This window comes from Lissotriton vulgaris, chromosome 1_2 (genome assembly GCF_964263255.1).
Source record: "Lissotriton vulgaris chromosome 1_2, aLisVul1.2, whole genome shotgun sequence".
NCBI lineage: Eukaryota > Metazoa > Chordata > Amphibia > Caudata > Salamandridae > Lissotriton > Lissotriton vulgaris.
Window position 1 is genome coordinate 212,889,008 of NC_141686.1, and position 25,830 is coordinate 212,914,837.

Below are 25,830 nucleotides of genomic sequence, written 5' to 3' on the forward strand. Positions count from 1 at the left end.
TTCACCACACCTGACATTTGTATTTGGTTTATTTTACCACTACTATAAATGATAACTCTCTGCAACGAGATAGAGCCACACATCAGACAATGTTAAAATAAAATTCATATCCGTAAGAAAATATAAAAAACCCATTATAAATTAGGAGAGAAGTCGTGATTACTATATGGTCATGGTCAAGTGACTTGTGATCTTCAGGACATCACTTTGATCGAGTTTAAGCTGTACAATAAACTTGCATGGCAGGTTGATGCAAGGTAGGCGTTTGTCATTTAGAAAGGTCTTTCATACTTCCAAAGATCTTTAGAGTGTTCCAAATGAATGTAGCCTGGGGAAATCAAGGGGCCCGACAGTTATTTTTAGAAAGGTTGTGTCTTATTGTAAGCATGTAGTTTAATCACAGCGTCATGTTGCTTCACTCAACTAATTCTAATCCTTTGGTAGCTCGAGTCCTTTTCATCTACAGTATGCAGCATTGTGATGGGAATCATGGTATGAATCCACCGTTTTCCCTTTGAGTTGTCTTTTCCCACAGTCCAAACCCATGTCCTTTAGTACACACTCTCTTTTACTTCTAACAGGTAAATGACTTACATAGGGCCCGATTCACAGAATGAACTTAAGACTCAATCCTAAACTTTTTACTATTTTGGTATTCACAGAATGCACTTACTACTTTTGGCATTCACAGAATGAACTTACTACTTTTGGTATTCACAGAAGTTAGGATTTTGTCTTAACTTTGTCTTAAGACAAACTTAAGACAGACTTAAGACAACATCCTAACTTCTGTGAATGCCAAAAGTAGTAAGTGCATTCTGTGAATACCAAAATAGTGGTAAGTTTAGGATTGAGTCTTAAGTTCATTCTGTGAATCGGGCCCACTAAGTTTATTTCTTGAGAAACATATTTTTGACGTCTGTGATTTTTATTTACTCACCTTCAACATACTTGTTATTTTCTGCCTTATTCTGGCAAAAATTGGTTTATATATTAATTGTTTCATTTGTATTGTTTTTTAAACTCCAAGACTTCTGAAGTAAAGATTCATCTCGTCCTGCAAACTTAAAGTGAGCCTTGATACCACGAGGTTTTATTATTCAGCCTTTGCACACGATTATCAATGCTGATTTCTTGAGGCATCTGGGCAACTGGTTCAGTTCTTGCTCTAGCTAGGGGTTGAGAGACATGTAGGTGTTCATCTGACTAGATTTCTGACTCGCTCAAAGTATTCTCGCCTGGTTTACAACTACTTTCCGCGAATATGAACCACATCTAAACTCTTTCGTTACAGAAATCACCGAATGAAGACATGGAAAGAAGTAATCAGACTTCTGTAAAGGAGTTCATTCTTCTTGGTCTCACTGATGATCCAGAGCTGCAAATTCTATGTTTCTTACTGTTTCTCATAGTGTACATCATTACTGTGGTGGGCAACATTGGACTAATTGCCCTAATTTTTACTGCACCGCGCCTGCACACTCCCATGTACTTTTTCCTCAGTAATTTGTCCCTGTCAGATTTCTGCTACTCTTCAGTGATCACTCCCAAAATGTTGGAGGAACTCTTGTCTTGGAAGAACCTTATCTCCTTCACCGGATGTGCGGTGCAAACATACTTCTTTGCTGTGTTTGCAAGCATGGAGTGCTATCTGCTGTCAGCAATGGCCTATGATCGATATGCCGCCATCTGTCACCCATTGCTGTATCACCTCATTATCAGCAGAAGTGTTTGCATACAGCTGGTGACTGCTGCCTATCTGGCAGGGTTCCTTACTGCAGCAGTGCACACAGGGTGCACCTTCCATGCTTCCTTTTGTGGCCCCAATGTTATTGATCATTTCTATTGTGACATACCTCCACTGATGAAGCTGTCCTGCAACGACACATTCATCAGAGAGACGGTAATCTTTGTTGTAGTTTTTGTCCTTGGCTTTGCCACTCTTCTGATCACAGTAACATCATATATTTATATTCTGTCTGCCATGATACAGATCCCGTCAACATCAGGGAGGCGCAAGGCATTCTCCACTTGTGGCTCCCATATGATTGCTGTCTCCTTGTTCTATTGCACTGTTCTATTCATGTACATGAGATTGCCTTCTAGTGACTCTGTGACTCAGGACAAAGTGGTGTCAGTGTGCTACACAATCATGATCCCTATGTTGAACCCTCTGATATACAGTCTCAGGAACACCGAGGTCAAGGGAGCAATGGTAAACATTATGAACAAAAAATGGTTTGAGTATTAATTCATGGATATGTAATTACCTTCTTGCAAATGTCAACCAGGAATTCCTCCTAACATTTGTAAGTGAAAATTGCAAACATTTTCAATATTCTTCCAAGAAGTAGTAATTAGCCTTGAAAGCCTTGTACAAAATGTTTGGTTATTGAACAATCATTTATTGTCAGAATTTTTCAATGGGGTTTTAGGTGAGGCGTCAATGCATAATTGACTGTCATTGAATTAGTAAGTTGCATTAATATGTTATGAAGAATATTTGAGCCGTGGAGTGCACCAAACAGGTTTAATAGTAGTTCAAAAAGTAGTAAGCTGCTTGTAACTGGCATCATCAGAAATGAAAGCTGCTAAGGGACAATCACTCTGTCTCAGTTTGTGGCACACATAATACATTGGCCTTGTTCAGCAAGAGTGAATCCTGTTCACTCCATCAATGTATGTTATGATTTTCCTTTCTTCCAATGGATGTTGGTGTGTATGGGAGGATCTTTATTCTCCTTCAACCAAAGACAAATCTACATCAAGCTTAACTTCATCATATGTGGTGTACGTTCTTTATATACTCAGTAAAACATTAAAGAAAACTAGAAAGGCACTCATTAAAAGAAGACAATATTTTCACTCCTTGGTCAAAACGCAAGAATCGATGAAGGAACTAAAAATGGTTGACAGCTTGAAAGGAATCAATCAATCAATCAATCATTCATTTGTATAGTGCGCTACTCACCCAGGAGGGTCTCGAGGAGCTGGGGGGAGGGGTCCGTTACTGCTCAAAAAGCCAGGTCTTGAGATGTTTCCTGAAGGAGAGGTGGTCCTGGGTCAGGCGTAGGTGGATTGGGAGGGAGTTCCATGTCTTGGCCGCCAGGTAGGAGAAGGATCTTCCTCCAGCTGTGGCTCTGCGGATGCGTGGAACGGCGGCGAGGGCGAGGCTGGCCGATTGTAGCTGGTGGGTGGGTGTGTGGAAAGTGAGGCGGCTGTTGAGGTACTTCGGGCCCATGTCGTGGAGAGCCTTGTGAGCACGGGTGAGGAGTCTGAACGTGTTGACGGGGAGCCAATGCCAATGCAGGTCTCTCAGGTGGGTCGAGATGTGGCTGTGGCGAGGGATGTCCAGGATGAGTCGTGCGGAGGCGTTCTGTATGCGCTGGAGTCTTTTCTGTAGCTTGACAGTGGATCCCGCGTAGAGGGTGTTCCCGTAGACCAGTGAGCTGGTGACAAGTGCCTGGGTGACTGTCTTCCTGGTTTCGGTGGGAATCCATCGGAAGATCTTATGGAGCATGCGCAGGGTGTTGAAGCACAATGACGATACGGCATTGACTTGTCTGGTCATCGAGAGGGAGGAGTCCAGGATGAAGCCCAGGTTTCATGTGTGGTCCGTTGGCTTGGGGGTGGTGCCCAGGGCAGGGGACCACCAGGAGTCGTCACAGGCGGAGGGCGATGATCCCAGGATGAGGACTTCCATCTCGTCTGAGTTCAGTTTCAGGCGGCTGCTCTTCATCCACTCGGCGACGTCTTTTATCCCTTCGTGTAGGCTGGCTCTGGCGGTGGCGGGGTCGTTGGTGAGGGAGAGAATCAGCTGGGTGTCATCAGCGTAGGGGAGGATGTTGAGGTTGTGTTGGCGTGCGATGGCTGCGAGGGGGCCCATGTAGGCATTTAAGAGGGTGGAGCTGAGTGAGGATCCTTGTGGTACGCCGCAGATGACTTCGGTGGCCTCGGATCTGAATGGGGGGAGGCGGACTCTCTGGGTTTTTCCGGCGAGGAACAAGATGATCCACTCCAGAGCATTTCCTTGGATTCCGATGTTGTTGAGGCGCTGTACTAGAGTGCGGTGGCAGACAGTGTCGAACGCCGCAGATGGGTCCAGGAGGATGAGGGCTGCTGTTTCCCCGTTGTCGAGCAAGGATCTGATGTCGTCGGTGGCTGCGATGAGGGCGGTCTCGGTGCTGTGGGTGGCTCGGAAGCCGGACTGCGAAGGGTCAAGGGATCCGTTTGTCTCGAGGAAGGCGGCAAACTCATTGAACGTTGATGGATATGGAGTTTGTTCTAAGGCTTTTAATACTCTAAAGCTTAGATTTCATTCAAGTGGTATGTGTTTATAGAGAGGAGCTCCACATAAAACCCAGATTAGGATTGTACACACATTACCTGTAAATAGAACTACTTCTGGAAAAACAAAGAAAGTCTCACAACACGTCTGTACATTGGGAGTTACATTTACTAAATCCTCTATTCAGAAATATTTCTATTTGCCTTTGTGGTTTAAAGGTGGTAACAAGGTGTAAGAGTGTGGGCACAAATTGTGCATTAATTTGATAGTTTTTCAATCCTGCAGGGCCTTTAGCTCCTATAGAATAACATTAGGATTACCACATTATATTCTATAAGTGTATTTTCCAAATGGGACGATATACCCAATTCAAGTTTAGAGTCTCTGGAACCCCTTTGCAAAGTCCAAACTTATTGTGAAGTTGATTTCTAACTTACAATTCTGAATATGACACTTTAGAAAGTTGGCATTGTGTTGCCTTACTCATTTGGTGCATGCAGCCTGTCTCTGGTCACATGACTGGATGTAGTTGGAAGTTGGAATGTGTGTATTCCTCCTAGACAGCCACACACTATTGGAGCTTAGCTGAGACTGAGTCTGCCATCACTGGCAGGACGGGAGGGAGGAGCTGGGCCCATGGAACCCTGAATAGGCTGTCTTGTTTCCACAGAAAGGACTGCATACCTCCTCCCCCTGTAGTTAGTCTGGGCCAGGGAAGGGAAGGCAGGGTATCTGTGCACTTCAATGCATACCTCTAGATACATCTCCCCACTTCAAAGTCACACCTGTGTATAAAAGAAGGACCTCCGACACCACAGCTTCAGTACACACCTGGACCTCTGGAAGGAGCACTGCTGTGCTGCTGAAGGACAGCCACTCTGCTGGATGGCACTCTGCTGGACTCCTGGTTTGCAGTGCTGATCTGCTGACTGCTGCACTCCTGCCTAGGTGAGTAGGACTGGACTTGCATCTCTTACACCCAAATCCCAGAGGGAACCCAAGGGCTACTTGACTGACATCCTGATCTGAAGCCTCTGGGACATAAAATAATTCTAACCTCCTGCACCTGTACTCTGCCATCTGTGGGTCTACCCTGCCAAGTGGTGCCACCCCAGTCCTGAACCCTTGGAGGTGGGCGTAAGCTGCATCCTGGAGCAGAACCGATACATCTCCTCGGCTGAGCTCCGCATCCCCGAGCAGTATTAAGGCATTGCCACTGCTGTGTAGATTGGACTAGTTGTCAAAGACTCGCAGTTTATCACCACATATTCTTAGAACTGATGCATCTCCCGATGGCACAGCATATCCACAGTTCAGATCCTCACATATCTCGTCAACGGCAGCCATGATGACCTACTTTGCAACGCAGCCTTTCAGCTCCTCGGAACCCACCCATCGTCAGCTGCACGCTACATCCCTGATGTCGGACTTCTCATTTCAAGCCCCATTGATGGGATCCTTGACTATGACACAACAGGACCTTGCACTGCAGCTTTGCCAAATCTCTAAACCAATGCATAGATTCAGCTGTGAGGCGCATCTTCTATGTAAATCCATGCAACAATGCGCAACCAGGTTTTAAGATACTTCATTCAGTGGCTGGAGCTGGGATCCTGTGGTCAGCCCGGGCTTCATTGCTGTCGGCCTGAACTAGGGACTTTGTACCGGTCTGGCGCGACCACATATCCCCAATAGTGCTATGTGCGTCTTGCCACTATTTTCACTGTAAACTTTGAAATTCAATATCTTCAATTCTACTTTTTTTTTGTCTTGTTGGTCCTGTTTTGTTTATGAAACTAAGCTCTATTTTTCTAACCAGGTGTGGGATCCTATTTATGTGGTGTTTTCACAGTTTTATTGTTTGAAGTTTTGTACAAATAATTTACACATAACCTCTATGTTAAGCATGACTGCTCTGTATCAAGCGACCAGGGTGTGAGCAGAGGTTCATGTGGGGTTTGCTTGTTCCTTAGGGCTTATTATGATTATGGTGGTCCTACCACCCTACACTCTGTGAATGCTCGCAGTATTATAAGTGTGGGGGTTGAACCACCATTAATCGCTGCTACTGCCATGGATAAAGGATCCTATGGCAGCGGTTTGAGGCCAAATATGCTGGCAGTGCTGCAGCTGCACCGCCAAGCATATATTGAGTTGCCTTACAGCCACCATTTTCATGGCAGTCGCACCACCATGAAAAGGTTGGCAGTGAGGCAACAAAGGGGGCTCCATTGAGCCTCTGTGCATGGGGTGCATTCAGGGGGACACTTGTTGTTTTCCCCTGCAGTTTTTGCAGGGGGGAATGCGGGTATGCGACGGGTATGCACTACCAAGCTACACGTTACATCATATACGTATGGGGTCGCACCCACTGCACGTTGTGTATGCAACAAGTGCACGCTGCCATGCCCTGTGTTACGTCATAGACGTACGGAGTCACGCTGCGTATGCCATTCCCTCATTTTTTTTGTCGCAAAACTATATCTAAATAACTTTAAAGTGTATATGAGAGTAATCTATAATGAAAAATATTTTAAACATTTATATATTTCTAAATGTAATAAACTTATATTATAGTAAATGTATTTTCTCATAATCATGTCGGGTGCGGTCTCCTTGCACGCTGGGCGCACTATTGCCATGTCACCATAAAAAAAAGCATTTCATTACTTCATAACATTTCCCATTGTAACAGTTGGAAAACACCACCCATTTTAGTCAATCTCTGCAGTGGTGTCACTAAGAGGGTGCGGGGGCTGCGGACCGCACCGGGTGTCACCCCATCATGGGGTGACACCAATCTGGTTACGCTGGCTGGCTCGCTGTGTAACACAAACACAGCTCTGCACTGCAGTGCACTGTGCAGCCTCACCTCTGCTCTCTGCTGCTTTATTATAGTGCAAGCGCACTGTGCGCAGCGCACGCACCTGCTTACAAATTAAAATACTGCAGTCAGTGCAGTGCATGTTGCCATGCATGCACGCACCACCAGCTATAGTGGACGGCCCTAGGAATCAGTTTGTGGGTCCTAGGGCCGTCAATCTTTAGCGCTATCAATGATGGCCCTGGGACAGCCCCCGCACACTGTGCTCCTCTGACACATCACGGCGGTCGCGTGCCAGCACCACGTCAGTGGAGAGACAGTCAGGGAGTGCGTACGCTGCTAGAATAAGAATTGTCACCCACACCTCTGTCGGTGTTTGATATAGTGTGAGCGCCGTCATCTCCCTCCCCTTCATACGGTAATTGTGGAGGCCGAGCTGAGAAATATAATTTGTATTATTATGAAGTTTTTGTGTCACACCCTTTCCCTTGCTGGGCCGGCCCTTAATATATGCAGATTGAGGGCGGCAGGGGGCCTGAGCTGAAGTCGTCTCACTTTTATTCATGTGTGATTCACCAGTGTGAACTAATCCAGTCATTTTATTTTTTTATCTAAGTGAAAATAGGAAAACATTCCTCTGTTTGAGACCCCCGGCCCCCTTCTTTTCATAAAATTAAGCCGAAGCAGTGTTTTGCGGAAAGTCAATCCGCAAATGTTGGCAACTTTGTTTGTAGCGTGCCTGCCCCTATTTCCAACCCCAGTGCATTTACAGAATGCATTTTATTTTCAGCAGTACGAGCGTGTATGGCTGTTCACTCTGGGTAAACACTCAAGTTTTTGAGCTCTCTAACCACTTGGACGGTATTGGAATCAGGCCCATATAATGAGATTTCCATTGAAATGAATGGGCAGTGCATGACGAGTTACCCTTGTCATTAGCATTGAAGAGGCTAAACAACAGTCTGCTGCTTTTCAAACTGAGTGGCAAGCCCTGGGCTGGAGACCAAGGATTTCACATTTGTTAAATGAACAGTAGTTTTAGGCAGAGGCATATTTGAAGTATTCCTTGTGAATTAAACGTTTTCAAAAGAAAGCCATTCATTTTGGACAACTTGTACTTTACTCTATATTCAGCAGTCCTTTAAATTGGAAAGAAAAAGGTGGGGGTCTGTAAAAGGTAGTGACCAAGGAAGCATAACTAGAAGTCCTTTTCAAGAGACCTATGTGGCACACAACAATCAGATCGCAATCGCATTAGACTCCCAGTCTACAAGACCGGCCAAAGACATTCACAGTATTATAAAAAAGGAAGCTTTAAAGACGTGTCAAGGAGCGATCTAATGATTTCAGAACTGGTGCTCGCTATCGCTTCATTATTTATGTGCGTTGCTGTCTTTCTACTCTTTGGGGGTCGGGTTTGGTACTGAAGGTCACTGCATATCCGATCCCTTTTAAATATAACCAGACGACACCACCATGTCCAGGCACTAAATGTGGGCCACCAACTCCAAACCCCCTTTGAAATAGCAGCACCTGCACCACAATGCATTGTGAGGAGCTGGCTGGCGGTCAGGGCCTGTCTGCTTCGGTATCTGTAGCCAGCAGGAGCCAGACAAGCTTGTAGCTTGAAGGAAACTTCTGGATGGTTCGACAATTTGGATGCTGAAATACTTGCGCGCGTGCCATCATTTTCGCTTTTTTTTCCCAACAGGAAGGTTTTTTTTTTCAAGAGCCAACAAGAATTAGAAGAACGATTTGAGCGGGAAGCTAGGGCTGATGGCGAGTGTAACAATGTGTGTGAATTATATGAGAATGAGTGCACAAACCATAGATTGCTTTAAAACAACAATAAAATGTCGCCTTGTTAGAACACTGCTGGCATAGGTCCTTCGCCAAAACACATAACATTTCAGAGCCAACTAGATTAGGTCTTTTTTTGGGGGGGTGGAGGCAGAGCAGATTTTTTGTAAGGACGAAAGGTTTCCTATCTTGGATCCCACTGGACGTGCTCCTTGTTGTTTTTGAAGCCTGCTCGGGTATTGGTGCAGTGCCCCCTCACCAGTCTAAGGGAGACAGGCAGCTAGTTGGTGGCAGCTATGACTAGTGAGTGGAACAGGGGGGCTTATTTACAATCCTCTTGCGTGACCAGTGCGTCACTTTTAATATGGGAAACAGTGGTGCACCGGCGGCGCAAGGAGCTTGTAAATAAAATAAGCCCCAGGGTTTTTACTGGTATACTTGGTATCTTTAGGACAGGAGTCTATTGACAGCCACTCTGTAAAATATGCTAGACTCTCCCTTAACTAGTAATTCCCCCTTAACTAGTGTGTTCTTTTGTTGTGTTAGCCAGTGAGTGCAGTATAAGTTGGAGTTTATCTCCAGGTTGCCTTCTGATTTTGCCTTCCCTCACACAGAGTCCCTCTACAGTGCCCTGACACCCATCTTGGAGAATTCACACTCATCCCTAGCGAAACATGAGTCCTTCCAGCGGACACAGTACCTAAACCTGTTTATGCTTGTTACAGACCTGTCTGTAGCTCTGCAGAACTTGATCAACTGATGGTTGATGTAACTGTTCTGTCTTCCCTTAAACCCACGTTATGTGGCCTGGCCAACTTTGGTCCTGCAATGACAACTGTCATGAAATTGCAGTGATCCCATATAATAGGACTTCGCCCCCCTCCTATTGAAATACAAGTTCAGTTCTTTGTGTCTGCAGCCACTCTTACTATGTGGTGAAGTGCTAGCAACCTTTGCTTTTTGGTGGTTGACCTGAGATTGTGATTTTGTAAACATGGCACCTTTTGCCATGCTAGACATCCACCAAACCCTGATACTGATCCCCTTGCCAAAAGATTATATTTCTTCTGGACATCAGAGGGAAATTGTTGCATCAGCACAGAGCAATGTTTGTCAGAAGCAGGGCTTTTGTGTGCTTGTTCTTTCTTTTTGGCGAATGCCTATTGTGATCTGGCCAGGAAGAGGATGAAGCCATACAGCAAAGCATGGAGATGAGATGGACTCTGTCCAGGAGGACAAGAAGCTAGCAAAGTAGTAGGAAGCACGCATCAAGGTCGCCTTGAATAGGTGAGCCGTTCAGGTATTGAGTGATAACCATCGAAAAGTACCTGCATCATGAGAAAAACCCATCACATTATGTATAGGATAGGATGTGTGCATTGTTATGTTACGTGAATTTGTAAAGCGTGGCTAATCACCTGATTGAAGTATCACAAGCCCAGGGATGTCTCCTACCTCGACATATATGTGAGGTATTAAAATGAAGGAGATGGGGAAGTAAGAGTTAAGAAGGATTTGTTTGAGTTCTCATTTTTAGAAGCTGCAAGACAGAGTTTAGTCCAGAATGTAGGTGGGATAGAATTCCAGACTCCATGTGCACAGCTTGAGAAGGTCTATATCGAGTTTTAGTTTTTTGAAGACCGTTTTCTCAAGAAGCAAAGTGTCACAGCTAGTGAGCTGTAGAGAGTCCTCTTCCCCTGCAGTTCCGATGTTTGCATCAGGAACAGGCCTGCCTGCCTTACAGATTTAGGTAAGAGCATTATGACATTTGGTATGAGAAATTTCTTTCCATATGTGTTCCCATTGATTTTTGCCTAGAAAGTGCCTTTTTGAAAAAACTACATTTAGTTTGAACCATAATTAATGGTCTTACTGTTTGGCCCATTTGTTATTGATAGCTACACCTCCCCACTTTTTTCTCTCTCTATAGTGACGTGCACAGACTGTAAGGGCACCCAAAGCATTCAGGTGACTGTGTACACTTGTTTATGTTTACATGGGTGTTAGATGTTTTGTCTCACATTTTTATGTTGGTGCAGTAGTTTTATTGTAAATTGGTCCTGATGAAAGCAAGGACGTAATAGTCCCTTTATTGCTGAAACTAGTCGACCACATGATCACACTTACCATAGGCTGTCTTCATAAATAGTCAGCTTAAGGTTACACCGTTTTTAACATTGGTATGGCAAGCACACTTGGAATAAACTTTTGTTAAGTGCTTTTTCAAAACCAATTTTAAACACACTTTTTCTTGGTTTCCTTTTTTTCCCACTTTTTTTGGCACTGCACACCCCAGTCCCACTTTTTTGGCCACTTACTATCATCTAGTGGTATTCCACACTGTCGTCTCTAACACTGTTGGAGGGCACCCCCTACCACCGGGTTGACCTCCCAGTAGAGCATTAACAACCTCTGACGGGTGGTACGGATAAAATCCCAAATGATGAAGGCCGGATCCGAGTGGTGACTGATGGGTATTTTTCCTCATCCTTAGAGAGCTCTCTGTGACACTATCTGTGTGAAATTGTGGTTCCTTGGTTAGTCTTTCTTCACTTATGGGCATTTTCATTTCAAGACCCTCTGGTACCTTTGTTGTTTATTAGTTCTTCTGGGGATAGTACCCAGAGCTTGGTCTTTAAACTTCCCCTAGGTCCTCCCCTACCGTTGTGTTTTGTTGCATCAGGAACATACTGCCAGTATTGGCTGCTACAACACAATTACTACCCTGCTGGTGCCTTCCCATACCAAGAAATGGCAGTGAAGTAGGAAATGCCACCAGTCAGCAACACTCCTTGGTGCTGCACACGATTCCTACAGATAGTTGGAAAAATGCTGGTCGAGGTTTGTGTTTTACCACATTCCTCAGGGAGCTTAGTCAAGAACCTGGATGCCTTGCAGGGTACATTCAATAAGCAGATTGTGACATGCTCAGTGGGACTAAGAGCTGCAAACTGCACTGACAGTTCTTCAGCACCCCCCAAACTAAGGCAGAATGGATAACAAGCTCAAGGTGCACATGGGGGCAGCTAAGTTCAGATGTGGAGTCACAAGGACGTTTAGGGTCACCAGATTTCTTGAAGAACTGGTCCTGTCCCGGGGACTTGCTGTGCTGGTGTTTCACAGATGATCCAAGTGTAACCTTCCTCTGGTTAGCTTCATCTCTTCCAGGCAGATGGGTTGGGATCCCCTTCAGCCAGTTTTCCTTCTGCAGCGGCATATCGAGTGCTTCTCTTCCCAGAAGCAAGGGCACATTCCTTTCCTGTGGGAGATCTTCGATGCTTCCAAGAGGATTCATCACTCTTCAGGTTATGTTCTCTAAACTGGCAGTGAAACTGGCTGTCATGAGCACCAATTCTGGATCAGAGACGTTGGCTGTAAATAACTCCTCCAGACCCCAGGACCTTTCTTTCTGCCTTATTTCATTACACTGGGACCGTTAGTGCTCATGCTTTATGGCCATATGTTATGTTATGTTAATGGGCATTTGTTGAGCGCACTGTCACCATGAGTTTCCTGACGCCATAGGTGCTGAGATGCTCTAAAAAGCATCCGCAGACTTGGTACATGTCATGAGTAAATCAGGGCAGGCGTGCACATACTACAAAGCGATGCAGCGGACATTCACCTCTCAGCATCTCCCCCATCAGCCATAATTCTGAGCATTAGCCTTAGCCCCCCAATTATCATTAACTTGCCCCATGAGCTTTCTTTTTATTAGTCATACTTTGATACAATAGTTGTATCTCCTTTCATTAGTCCGAACGTTCATTTCACCTTATTGCTCCATCATGCTGGTATTAATTCTCACTGATAAATATAACTCTCAGAACTATCCTTCATTCAGACTGATAATTGTAACTCTCCATTGTAGCCTTAACTGTCCTAGTTTGATCCATCTCTGCAAGTTAACTTGAACATTCCAGTTAAATTAACTCTATCATTAAACTCAACTCTTGAAGTCCTCCACACCCTTGTTGACCAAGGTTCTTGTGTGATTAGCTTTCTCGCTCCCTGTTCACTGACCTTATCTTCATTCTTAGGTAAATCTTAGTGATTTCATACCAGTTTTGGCTTAAACTTGCCTCATTTGTTTTAACTCTTCATATTAGACGTAACTCTATCCATTGCCATCTTTAACTCTTGCGGTTAGTTTTAACTCTCAGCCTTAGAATTATCTATCCCATTAACCATAACTCAACCATTTATCCTAACGCCTCTCTGTTAACCTTAACTCTTTCCATTAATCTTGCTCTCAATATTAGCAGACCCTTAAATTAGCCTTACCTTACCCTTCAGCCTTAGATTTTCCGGTAGGCATATGCCATTTTTACCCCATTGCTGTACGACACTTTGCTGAGAAAAACCATCACTTGAACTACTGACACACGTCAATCACTCCACCCCAATCAAAGCAAAATCTTCTCAAGAGTGGTACCAAAACAGCCACAACTTAAGGTGAGGAAATGGCCTGGGTCTGGGTTAAGGACTTTCAGAGAGACATACTCTATCCGTTTCAGGTAGGTGAAGAAGCAAGAACGTTTTGCATCTGGGGGGAAGCTACTTGTCATGAGGCGTCAGTTTTATGTGCGTGTTTTTGGAAAAACATCTATGGTAAACTGAAAGACCATATCTGAGCATTTACTCTTTCAACGCAGACATGTATTTTCTGGAGCAAATACATGTATTCCACCAGACAGCATAATTGTGGCACTGCTTTTTAGTAAATATAACTTTCTTTTTTTCTTATACTCAAACCACGCAGTGCAAAAAATAAGTTAGATAAGAGGACACTTTCAAGTTGGTTTTGTAAAGACGGTGGAGGGGAAATGAATCAGTTATTCTGAGCTTGCAGGCTCCCAGGATACAAGCGTGAGGGGGTGACACCATGAGTTACCCACGCCGGGTTACGCCAACCCTAGTGACGCCACTGAATCTCTGTACTGCATTTGATGAGACACAACTCTTCTGCTTAGAGAGCTTTTTTCTAAACTTTTTGCAATGTACACATATCTTACACTACACACAACATGCAACCATCATCTTCATCAATATTCATACTTTGTAAAGTAGCCTGTCCACCTGTGATAGCCATACACCTAAAAGTTACATAACCAAAGTTTTCTCCACTACCAGAGATAACATGGTTGCATACGCTGTCCATAGCCAAATGTAATGTAGTACGGCCCAAAGGCAGCATGATGCATAGATAATGAACACACAGACACAGATAGATAGTGGAAATAGGTACGGGCGCGTGCGCTCGACTCCTTGTTTATTACTAGCATCACATATCCAGTAACATATGTGATGGAGGTGTGTTGGGTGAATTTAAAGAAGCCCTGAGAGAATGGTTGCTGCTAGCATCAACTACAACAGTAATTCTTGGATCACACACAGAGATTTAATATTAAAAGAATCAATAATTCGTGCTGCAGTAAGGTAGGGACAGTAGATAAGAAATAATACAGAAAAAAGTCTAATATAAAAGAACCACAACTTGTGGTATACTGAGGCACAATTAATAGATCTGAAATATTACACAAAAAGACTATATCATAAATGCTCCATCAGTTCTAGTGCACTCACATAGCCACATCAAAAGCAAAGAAGGCACATCAGCCTTCGAAGATGCGTGCTGTGGGCAGGCCGTACTAGGAGCAATATCTGTTGCCATCAATACTGCATCATCTGCAAAAGCGACTCGATCTGAATTGTGAACACCGCTGTCTGCAGTGTAAGCCAAACAGAGCGGTCAGCAAAGGCCCACAGCCACGTGGCATTGACTTGAGCTCCACAGTTTGCAGTTCGTGAAGCAACAAAAAAGCATGTGCGGACCACGCCATGATGCGTATGAGTGGTGCAGACAGAGCGCACTGTAGCAATGTCTTTTCCTACAGGACTGCGTCATCTACAATACCAAGTCAATCTCAAATGTGAACACTGCTGTCTGCAGTGAAGACCAGCGAGAGCGTTCAGCAAGGGCCCACAGCCACGTGGCATTGACTCGAGTTGCCCAGTTTGTCATACGAGAAGCAAAAAAAAGAGTGTGCGATGATGCATATGCGTGGTGCGAACAGAGCGCACACCAGCAATGTCTTTTCCTACAGGACTACCTCATCCACAATAGCGACTCGATCTGAATTGTGAACACTGCTGTATGTAGTGTAAATTGAAGGCAGTACTCACACAGACATCCATGAATACTTTTTCTCACTTCCTCTTCACGAAATACAACAACATAAATTACAGGAATCTCTGCAAATAAATACATCAAAACAATTAGAATTCTGATTTCTGCTGTCCACAGTGTAGACTATTCAGTGTCCCTTTGCACTTGCAAGATAAATGTGGTCATTCTACTAAACCTACAAGTAATCTAAAAAAAATTCTTCAAGCAAGTATTCTAAAAGTATAATGTGTATATTTTAATAGATGTAATTACTTGACTACTGGAATCTGTAATCAAACAATCACCACTCGATCTGAATTGTGAACACTTCTGTCTGCAGTATAGGCCAGAGAGAGCGTCAGCAAGGGCCCACAGCTACGTAACGTGGACTTGAGCTCCCCAGTTTGTCATAAGCAAAGCAACAAAAAGTGTGTGCGGAGCCTGTAATGAAATGAATGCATGGTGCAGACAGAGTGCACTGGAGCAATGTCTTTTCCTACAGGACTGCGTCATCTACAATAGCGACTCAATCTAAATTGTAAACACTGCTGTCTGCAGTGTTAATTGAAGGCAGTACTCACACAGACAACCATGTATACTTTTTCTCACTTCCTCTTCACAAAATACAACAAAAATTACAGAAGACTCTACAAAACAATTCGAATAGCGATTTCTGCTGTCCACAGTGTAGACTAGTCAATGTTCCTTTGGACTTGATAGATGAATTTGGTCATTGTAGTACACCTATAAATAATCTAAAAATATTTCTTCAAGCAAGTATACTAAAAGGATTTTGTGTATGTTTCAATAGACGTTCCAGTTACTTGACTACTGAATTCTGTAATTAACCAATCACCACTCGATCTAAATTGTGAGCCCTGCTGACCGCAGTGTAGGCCAGAGGCACTATTCATTAATGGCTCACAACCACGTACCGTTCAATTCAAAAGCATGGAGTTGGTTGCACCAGATCGGTGGGGGTACACATAAATAATCACAGACTTGAACTTCTGACATCCTCAATCATAGAAATCAAGACCTCGTTTCACTATTCAGACCTGCTATACCGCGGTGAACTCCACCGACTGGTGTCAACAAAGCATAATAATCAAGTGCGACAGTTAGCTACACAAGCAAAGAGTCTGATGCACCTCAACAGAGGAAGTTCTATGAAAAACAAGCAACAAGTAATATCGGACATCTTCCATTGTGAGATCAAGACACTGTTCCACTATTGGGACCTAGAGTAGGTTGCACTTGGTCGAAGGGAGTACCTTCATCTCCACTTTCAGATGCAGTCCTAACATCGTCAATTGTGGGATGAAGACACTGTTTCACTGTTGAGACCTACAGTTGATTGCACCTGGTCAGAGGGGGTACACAGAAATTATCACACACTTTTACTTCTGACATCCTCAATCATAGAATCAAGACCCGGTTTCACTGTTCTGACCTGCTGTACCACATTGTAGTCCAGCGACTGCCATCAGCCAAGCCCAATAATCATGTGCAGCAGTTAACTACGGAAGCACAGAGTATGAGGCACCCCAATGGAGGGAATTCTGTGAAAAGCAAGCAGCAGGTAATATCAGGCATCTTCCATTGAGAGATCAAGACATTGTTCCACTATTGGGACCTAGAGTTGGTAGCACTTGGTCGAAGGGAGTACCTTCATCTCCACTCTCAGATGCAGTTCTAACATCGTCCATTATGCGATTAAGACACCGTTCCACTTTTGGTACCTGTTGGACTATTGTTTTAGTAGTACACAGAGCACTCCACTGTGGTGGGCCTCAGGCTGGGCGCTGTGCCTGCGTCACGGTAGCCAGCATTGATCTGAGGAACCTTCCGATGCGCAGACCTCAGCCCAGGAGCTTCCTCCAGCACGTGGTGAGCCCTCTTTCACATAATCTAGTAGTGAAAGGTGAACTGTGGGGCATATGTGCGTCACAGCGGCCATGTCGGTTTCTGGATACCAGCAGGCTGAGAGCATCATTCACGCAGCCACCTTCGATCACGGGGTCAACCTCATGACCTGGCAGACACAATCGCCATTCCTGAGCAAAACCACACCCACACAAGCATGCCTTTTATTCATACCCCTAAGCTAGCCTTGTGTACGCCGAGCGTTTTCGTCATCTTCCCTACTGACTGTACTATCATGTTTGAGTCAACTGTCTATTTCACTCAGTAGACTGTAAGTGTATGTTCACATGTACATGTCTGTGCTATACATACTCAAGTCTGTCCGGCACATCCCCTCAACACTTTGTATTGTATACATTTATAATCGAGAATCACTTCCCACCTTTGCACATACTTTGCTCCCATCTCTCCCCGCATTCTGCATTCTGTGGCAGAGGTGCCATGCCATGTTTGATTTGTATACATGGCTAGCCACGGTTCCCACAGTACATAGTGTTGTTGTGTCTGCTAGGTGTACATGTTGTTTGTCATGTTGCATGTTATTATATAAGGTAGCGCGTGTATTCACAAGCAGTGGTTTCTCCATTTACATATCGCTGGTTTAAAGAGGATACAGAACTTTTTATCACAGGTGAAAAGTGCGACCACAATGGCACTCATTCATTACTATCCAAGAATGCCCAACTGCATGACGCTTCTAAGCTTCCAGCCCCCGATCTTGCATGCTTTCTTAAAACCACGCCAACTCCCATAATCAGCCCACCATTCACACAGTGTTCTAACAGCACTTATCCGCTTCTCAATAACATGCACTCCTTTGGAATATGAGCTGGCATACCATCTGTCCTTACTGTTTCAAACTGAGTAACTTCCTGTGGCAATGTCTATTCCCATCCACACAAAACAACTCTCAAAGTTCAACTTGACCTTCAAAATCTACTTTGAAAACAGATTTCATGAAACTAGCCAAAGTGAAACAGCTTTTGTTCAGAACAGAAGTGTCCCTCACTTCTGTAAAAGAAATGTATTGACTGCAGATAACATGAACTTCAGGTAAAATACAGTCCCTTTTAAATACGAACATCCCAATACACTTTGTGAATTGTTACACAATTTTCAACACATCTCACAGTCAAGGTCTGGCACACTTTTTTAACACGGTCTCCTCCGGCCTTCTCACACTCTTTCAAACTGTTTTTGGTATAATACCAGAATTCATTTATTCGATCAACTATGGAATAACAGGAACAGTGCCCATAATTCTTGCTCTCTTTGCGGCCATCCTACTACTATTTTTGCTTGCAAAAATGGCTGCGCTCCTTGTGCTAACAACCATGTCCAACAGAATACACCTTTACGCGAAGCTACATCAATACTCTCAAAAAATGGAACAACTTTTTAGCTGCCTGCCTCTATCTACTATTGGAGCCAGCTATAACATGACATTTATTTAAGCATATGCAATCTGTGTACAACCATCTTTTTATTGCAAAACGTGCCCATTCGACTGGCGAATGGATCTATGCCTTGCAAACATCCCAACAATCGCTCCCGATATCCAGGAGGTAATGGAGCATCTTGAAAACCATGAACTTGATTATTCAGGCAGTGGAGTAATGGTGGATGCAACGCAAAAAGGTATCATGGCGGAATGGGATTTCTGAGCAGCTTGCAACCTTTGACAACATCGCAGATTGCCTGCCAATTCAAATTGCCGCTCCAACATTCAAGGAACATTACTGTCCCTTGGAGGATATGAATTAGATCGCTTCGCTTTTTTCACACGATGACAACAATGACCTCTTGGAACATTTCGCATCTCAAGCTGCTGAAGAACTTCCAGACTGCAATCTCCAAGACTTGTAATAAAATTCACGTTATTCTTGGATTGATTTTTTCAAACTTTTTTGACTTTTTTCTTGAAAAATTTTTAATACACTTAAATTGAATTATTTTCATATAATAACTTTCTAAGTATTCTCATGCAATTGAACTCTGTTTTCATTATTGTCCCTTACGTTGCCACTCTAACCAGAGATCAGTGATGTAAGGCATATGCAAATACGCTATTTACTTGCTAAATCAGCCTAAACCCGACATCCATTTTGAAACCATATCTGGGACATATTATCAAGGGGTTTATCTCCGCTTTTTTGGCTTTAAAAGCCAAGAAAGCGGAGATAAAATTATCTCCCTATTACCTAGCTGTCGCTAACACCAGTTAGCGACAGCTAGTAGGAGATAGCGACCATCTTGGGCCCCACTTTGCAGGTCAGAGAAATTTATCACTAATGACATGCAAAGTGGGCGTGCCAAGATGTCAGTGACTGGAAACAGTCGCTAACATCGCTATCTCCTATTACCAACTTTTGGAGATATTCGCGCTAAGGGCGAATAGCTCCAAAAGCTAACACCTGCCCTGAGCAGTGTTAGCCATGTTATCCAATGGGAGGTGGATAACATGGCTAAGAGCATTAGCTCGGTAATGCATGAATATCGCTGACTTTTCAGCGATATTCATGCATTGCGGCCGATTTTTATCGCATTTGCGAGAACCTTGGTAATACCAAGGTTTATCTGCGATAAAAATCGCCACAGGTCGGCGATAAATTCATGTCTCTAACCAAGCAATAGAGATAATTATCACTATTGCTTGGTAATATGCCCCCATATCTTTTCTTTGTGCATATGTCTCTCTGCCTGCATTTCACACAAATTTACTCTTCCTCAGCCTGTGCTCACAAGCTGGCGATCAAGATGAAAAAAAACAATATTGTTTAGAAACTGGTTGGCACAGTGTGGTAATCGTATCCTACTTTTATTTTCATTATACAATTTAGTCACTCATGTCTGATAGCTATTGTTCATGTCACATGGAACTGTAACATGTAATGTGGAATTCACTGATGGAGGAGCTTCGGTTTGAATACAGCAGAAGCGGTTAGAGTTTGCCTCAGCTCGATGCCTTAGCTCTCTGCACAAGAATTTTTTTTTTGAAAGAGCTGAAGACAATAATGCATGGTTTGACCAGAAGGGTACCGAATGTGCTTCTCAGAAGCACAATGTATGTATGCCTCCTCAAAGTTCCAATGTGGGTAGAACAATTACCAATTCTGACACTGATCATTGATCATTTTGTGTTACAAAAAGCAGTACCAGGGTACCTAACAAGTGTGATGATCACATTTTGCAAAATATTTTGTTTTCTTTGTTTTCTTAAAGGATACATGTGGTAATCGTATCCTACCTTTATTATTCATATAGAATTTAGAGTCATTCAACTCTAATAGGTATTGTTGATGTCACAGGGAACTGTAACATGTAATGTGGAATTCACTGATACAGGAGCTTACGTTTGAATCCAGCAGAACAGCTTAGAGTTTGCCTCAGATGGATGCCTTAGCTATTGCACCAGTGGGTCCATTTATGGTACTTAAATAAAGAAAACCCAAAGGAAATGATGGACGGAGCATTGACAATACAAGCACTCACCCCCGTCAACTGATCTGGGTTTAATCCATCACCGTTCTTTAGCCTACTCTGCCACCCCAGTTCAGACATGGCCATATGCAAATCAGTCTGACCTCTTTTTCTTTGTTCGCCATAAGTTGGCAAGGTATACTCAGACGTGAGTCCCTTGCTCACTTTGCCACTGGATTCAAGCAAGTCGGGCTGAAGATGGCTGAAATGCCAGAAACCGGTCCTCGGTAGCTTGTTTCCGGTCCAGGGAAGGCATGTCTTGGCAGTTCGGGCTGGACTGTTCCCATGAGGCACAGGGTCAGACTGATTTGCATACTTAGACTCACAGTTTCATCCCCCTGTCTTCAGAGCAGTACCAGTGAATAGTTTGCTTCCCACTTCTGCTATAGTCTAAATGCATACTAACAGCACCTGCAAAGCAATGCTACAGCGGCCAGTATGTTACAGCGCCCAGAGCACATCAGTTTACAGAACTCAGCTCACAGTTTAGGTGCACGGTTTCATCCCTGAGTTTACCGGTACCTCACCTCAGCACCATCTCACTCTAGGCAAAACAGCACTTTCACACCGGTAAGGGTAAATACTTTGCTTCTGCCAGTATGCTACAGCGCCCACAGCACATCTGTTTACAGCATTCAGCTCACGGTTTAGGCGCACGCTTTCATCCCCGAGTTTACCGGCACCTCACCTCACCACCATCTTACTCTGGGCAAAACACCACTTTCACACCGGTAAGGGTAAATACTTCGCTTCACACTCCCTCTATAGCACACACTAACCACCCTACAGAGCTCCCAGCGCTCCTACCCTCCTCTTTCCTACTTTTTCCCCCTTACTTGCTTCAACAGAATCACAAAATGCCAGGCAACACTTCCTAGTTGCAACCACTAGCACCGCTCGAAGCCAATAAGCAGCAAACTCGTGCTCGTAACGCCTCAGCCAATCAGATGGCAGAATTCCCAAATATGGATATCTGAAAATTTCAATATTTCTCCAAAACTACGGAATGAATTTACACCAAATAAACAAAAGTGTGCTTTCTAGACCAAGACCCTTCTCCCTGCTAAATTTGGGGTAATTCTGTTCACCCATTCGGCCTGTAGCCTTGTCTAAAGTTTCCTATGGAAATTAACATGGAGAAAACACATTTTGGGACCCCCCTTTTTTCTCAGCCACCCCCTTGACGAATCACCCCAACCTTTTACCATAGGAGCTGATATGAACAAAGAATTAGTTTTGAAAATTTCAAGAAGATTTATAAAACGACGCCAAAGTTATAAGCAAAACAAAAAATGATTTTCCTATGGAAACTTGGTCCTAACTATAACTACCTACTGGCGACCGCCCGTAGGTAATATATATATATATATATATATATATGTGATACGGGACTCAAGCCAACCCCTCCCGTACCTCCCATTCCCGGACACTCACCCTTCACGACAGCCTCTGAGGTAGCGTCCTGGGACACCAACCTGACAACCAGCTCCCCTCCCCTCTCTGTCTTCCAGGAGCCAATCAGGAACGGGCGGCTCCCGGAACCACAACCACCTGACCCCGGAAGTCCCGCCTCGGAATCCCCGCCGGAACAGGGAAAAAGCGGAAGCAAGGACAGAGACGCCGTCGGAGCAGCGATCTTGTGGCAGGAGGCTCGGACCGGCGTTGAAGCAGACCAGACGAAAGAAGAGGTAGAAGAGTGGAGCGAAGACTGGTGGAGTCCAGTAGAGGAGGCTGAAGAGCGGCAGCAACTCACCTGGGAGTTGCGGCGGAGCGTGTGATACCACCGAATCCACCTCTGTAGCACATTAGGTGCTTTGTATATAGTGTTCGTCCCTCTCTCCTTAGTAGCACAAGGCCTGGCCTGCACTGTAAAGATTTTGTATAGCACGTCCTCACTTGTACAGCACTTAGTACATAGGCTGACCCCTCACGATCCCTCACCTACACCCTGTCTCTCTTTCCCTTCCGAATCCGTCCCGCTACCCTTCCCTCACTGTCATTCTCTACTCCCGTACACTCCCGGTGCTGGTTGTAGAACAGTGTCACAACGAGTCAGGCTGGACTAACCACTCCTTGTGCTCTTTCTCTTTCCTCTGAGGACCACCCAGCACGTATCCATCTCGGAGGACCCGTTCCATCACCGGAGGGAGAAGAAAGACACCATCGCGAGAGGCCCTACATCCGTACTACCTTTTTCATCGCCTGTACTAACTGTGTTCTTGACACTATTAAAGACCCACCATTGCACACTACATACGGCCTCCTCGCCTGATTTTCCGGCCCGCCCTAAGCCCACGTTCACAATATATATGTGAGTCTCCATTACACCTGAAGAAACAATCAAATTCTGGACTGGTAAATGGTTAAATATATGTGAATACTATTCTACAGAAATAGATTTCTCATTGTTTCTGTGGATACTTTACTAATATGCTTATTCTTATAAATGATTAAAAAAAAAGAAAAAGCACTGAGTTAAATTTTTCTGAGGAACTGATGGTTCCAGTCCAGACAGATGTCTTAAAATGCAATACTGACCACTCATTGCTCTGTTCATTAAACACATAAATGGTGTCTTTTTAACAAACTTAATAGGTTCCTGATATAATTTTCAATTAGGAATTGTCAGTTAGAGGAAGGGCCATACCTAGCAGCAGGTATTCATTATGTATGCATTGTAATGTAATACAGTTTTTGTATGGAACATGTACACCAATACCTTGGTTACTAACTGCTCTGGCGCAGAGCTTATGTGTGATTTTGGGTTCGCCACAGGGCAGGTGCTCCAAAAGCTGTATGCTTGTGTACATGTCCTGGTCCAATGACTGGTGTAGTGCCACTGCCCTTATAGTTTTTCCCCTGCAGATTAGGCCAGTGGACTGCAGCAGTAGTTCAAACACTGATATATGTTTCAGTTTCTTCAGTTGACTGTAAGAAAGTGGGTCATTTTACTGTCTGCCAAATCTGAGCCAGCTATGAAAGTGCAGGCCCTCACATGGGGTTCTAAATAACCCACACAGGATTACCTCATTTTCTATGTATTGGTCTGTGATTATCTTGTTGATGAAAGGGTGGTGTAAGTTCTTGAGTAGATGTTCCCCAGCTAATCTAAGTTATATGTAAGTACAGTACCCTGTTTTCTCTCCATCAATGTGGGACTAGCTGTTTTGCAAATTTAGCAAGAGTATTTGAATAATTCCTGGGCCCTCAATAGTATTTTACCTTGTCCTTTGTCCCTGTGTGCTCCTATGCCAATGCTCCCTAAAAGTGTGTTTCTCATTCTTGTAAAGTTTACTCAGTGATTGGATGGTTTATGCAGTTGTTGCTGGTAGGTGTCAGTTTATTTTAATGAATGCTGAAAAGTCAGTCATGTAGGTGAGGAGGAATGAACTAATACATGCAGACAGAGTAGAAGGTTAGGATTAACAAAACAAATGCAGAAGAGATAAATCAACCAACAAAATCAGCTAGGCTTCATATAAAGTATATACATTACTTCTTTTGGCAAGTGGTCTATGTCAAGTATACCAAGCTTGGCCAAAATAATATTGATGCAAGGACATTTGATGAGCAGGTACAACCTATTAGGTTGGGATGCCAAAATCTCATGCCCTCCAGAGCTGCTGCAGTTCTATATCTGGCGACCTTAAATACAGGAGTCCAGGATTGCAGGTTTTGGGAGGGCCGCCTGAAAATCTGTACTAATGCAGTGCAGGACCTTGGATTCTGGGTACATCCATGATCTAGCAGAACCAGAGCTGGCTAATCCTCCTTACCTCCTTGAAAGCTAGAATAGCTTTCTATTATCCCTGTCTCTCACTTTCACACACTCACTTAGCCTCCACACACTGTCCTGCTAGTCAAACTCCCTTTCACATTATATGCCACAGTCTCTGTCATAGTCCTTTCACACTTACAGTCTCCAGTGGCCTTATAAATGTATTCCTCCCCACAAAGTCCACTAACATATGGAGAATAGGCCTCAGAATAAGGGTAGAGGGTACAAATGCACACCATCTGAGGCATATCAGTGTGCAAAGGAAAAACAACATGATCGTAAGAGTTCTCGGGAACATCTTGTCCATTGACCAAACATCCCTGTGTCAGACTGAAAACCTCACTTCTGATAATATTCCCATTGGCAGGAGAAAGCTTTGATCCTTCTGGGAAACACTCCTTACTAAAGAAGACTCACTGTTAGAAATTGAGTTTCTGATTGGAAGAGGTAGGCACCCTGTCAAAGCAGGAATCGCAATTCTAGTCAGGTTAAATTAGATACACACCCTAAATTAATCTGTGCTCACCCTCTGGTAACTCGGCACAGAGCAGTCAGGCAATGTGCAAATTATTTGTGCAACACTTCAAACAGTAACATAGAGAAAAAACCTCTAAAATACTCAACACCAGTTTAGAAAAATAGATTATGATTTTTTAAAATAAAACAGGACCACAACGACAAATATCCAATAAGTAGAAGTCAAGGTATGACATTTTAAAGATTAAAACTGAAAAATAGCTCTAGCAATAAGTGCCTATGGGGTTATCTGGTTGCACTGCACCGGGTCAAAGTAAAAAGTACGCGCTGACAGAGATAGAGCGCGAGCCAGATACAGGAGTCTTCAAAACGGTCCAGCGCCCGCAAGTTTATACCTGCTGCACACAGCCCTGTTTTCTTGCAATAGCACATCATGCTAGCCTACTCCTCTTACCCTCCCTTCCTTCCCTATTTATCTCTATCTGTGTCATCTCTAACACCATCCTGGTCACTCATATTTCTCACCCCAGATCATATACCTCTGGAATACCTGAGTCACCACTGTTCACCCCCCTTACAGATGCGACTGCCTACCTCCGACCCCACCCAGGTACCCCCATCCTTCTCTCCCTTCTCTTGTTTCCTATCTGCATCTGATTCCTTTCTGCACCCCACTCTCTCCTTATTACCTGCGTAAGCCCCCACACCTCCCATACCGTCCCTACTAAATGGACAGCTACACGCCCCACCGGTACCCCAACTCGCACATGGCGTCACATTCTGCCCTCCCATCAAGCCCGCTATGCGCCCTCTCATGGAATGTCAACGGCTTCACTCACTAAATAAAGCAGAAAAAAGTTCTCTCTTATCTCCAGATGAAAAAGATTGGCATCGCCCTCTTATAGGAGACACACCTTGATGCCTTGGAATCCCACAAACTCAGAGGAGACTGGGTCGGGAGGGTAATCAACAGCAGTGTATCGGCGTCACCTGCCCCTGGGGGGGGGACAGCCCTGGAAATGCAGGGCGGCGATGCTCCTCCACAAATCCCTGCCTGTTACAGTAGTCAAAACATTGGCCGACCCGTA

General features: G+C 44.2%; 1 protein-coding gene across 1 annotated transcript; it reads left to right on the forward strand.

Moving 5' to 3' along the window:
* Positions 1-1,312: 1,312 nt before the first annotated feature.
* Positions 1,313-2,251, forward strand: LOC147735017 (olfactory receptor 5AR1-like). Its single transcript, XM_086953741.1, has one exon. It carries the CDS (start codon positions 1,313-1,315, stop codon positions 2,249-2,251), a length of 939 nt encoding a protein of 312 aa, XP_086809867.1.
* Positions 2,252-25,830: the final 23,579 nt, after the last annotated feature.

Bases quoted from the DNA above. Each gene is read 5' to 3' on its own strand.
- LOC147735017 (XM_086953741.1), top strand. From the start codon at position 1,313: ATGGAAAGAAGTAATCAGACTTCTGTAAAGGAGTTCATTCTTCTTGGT.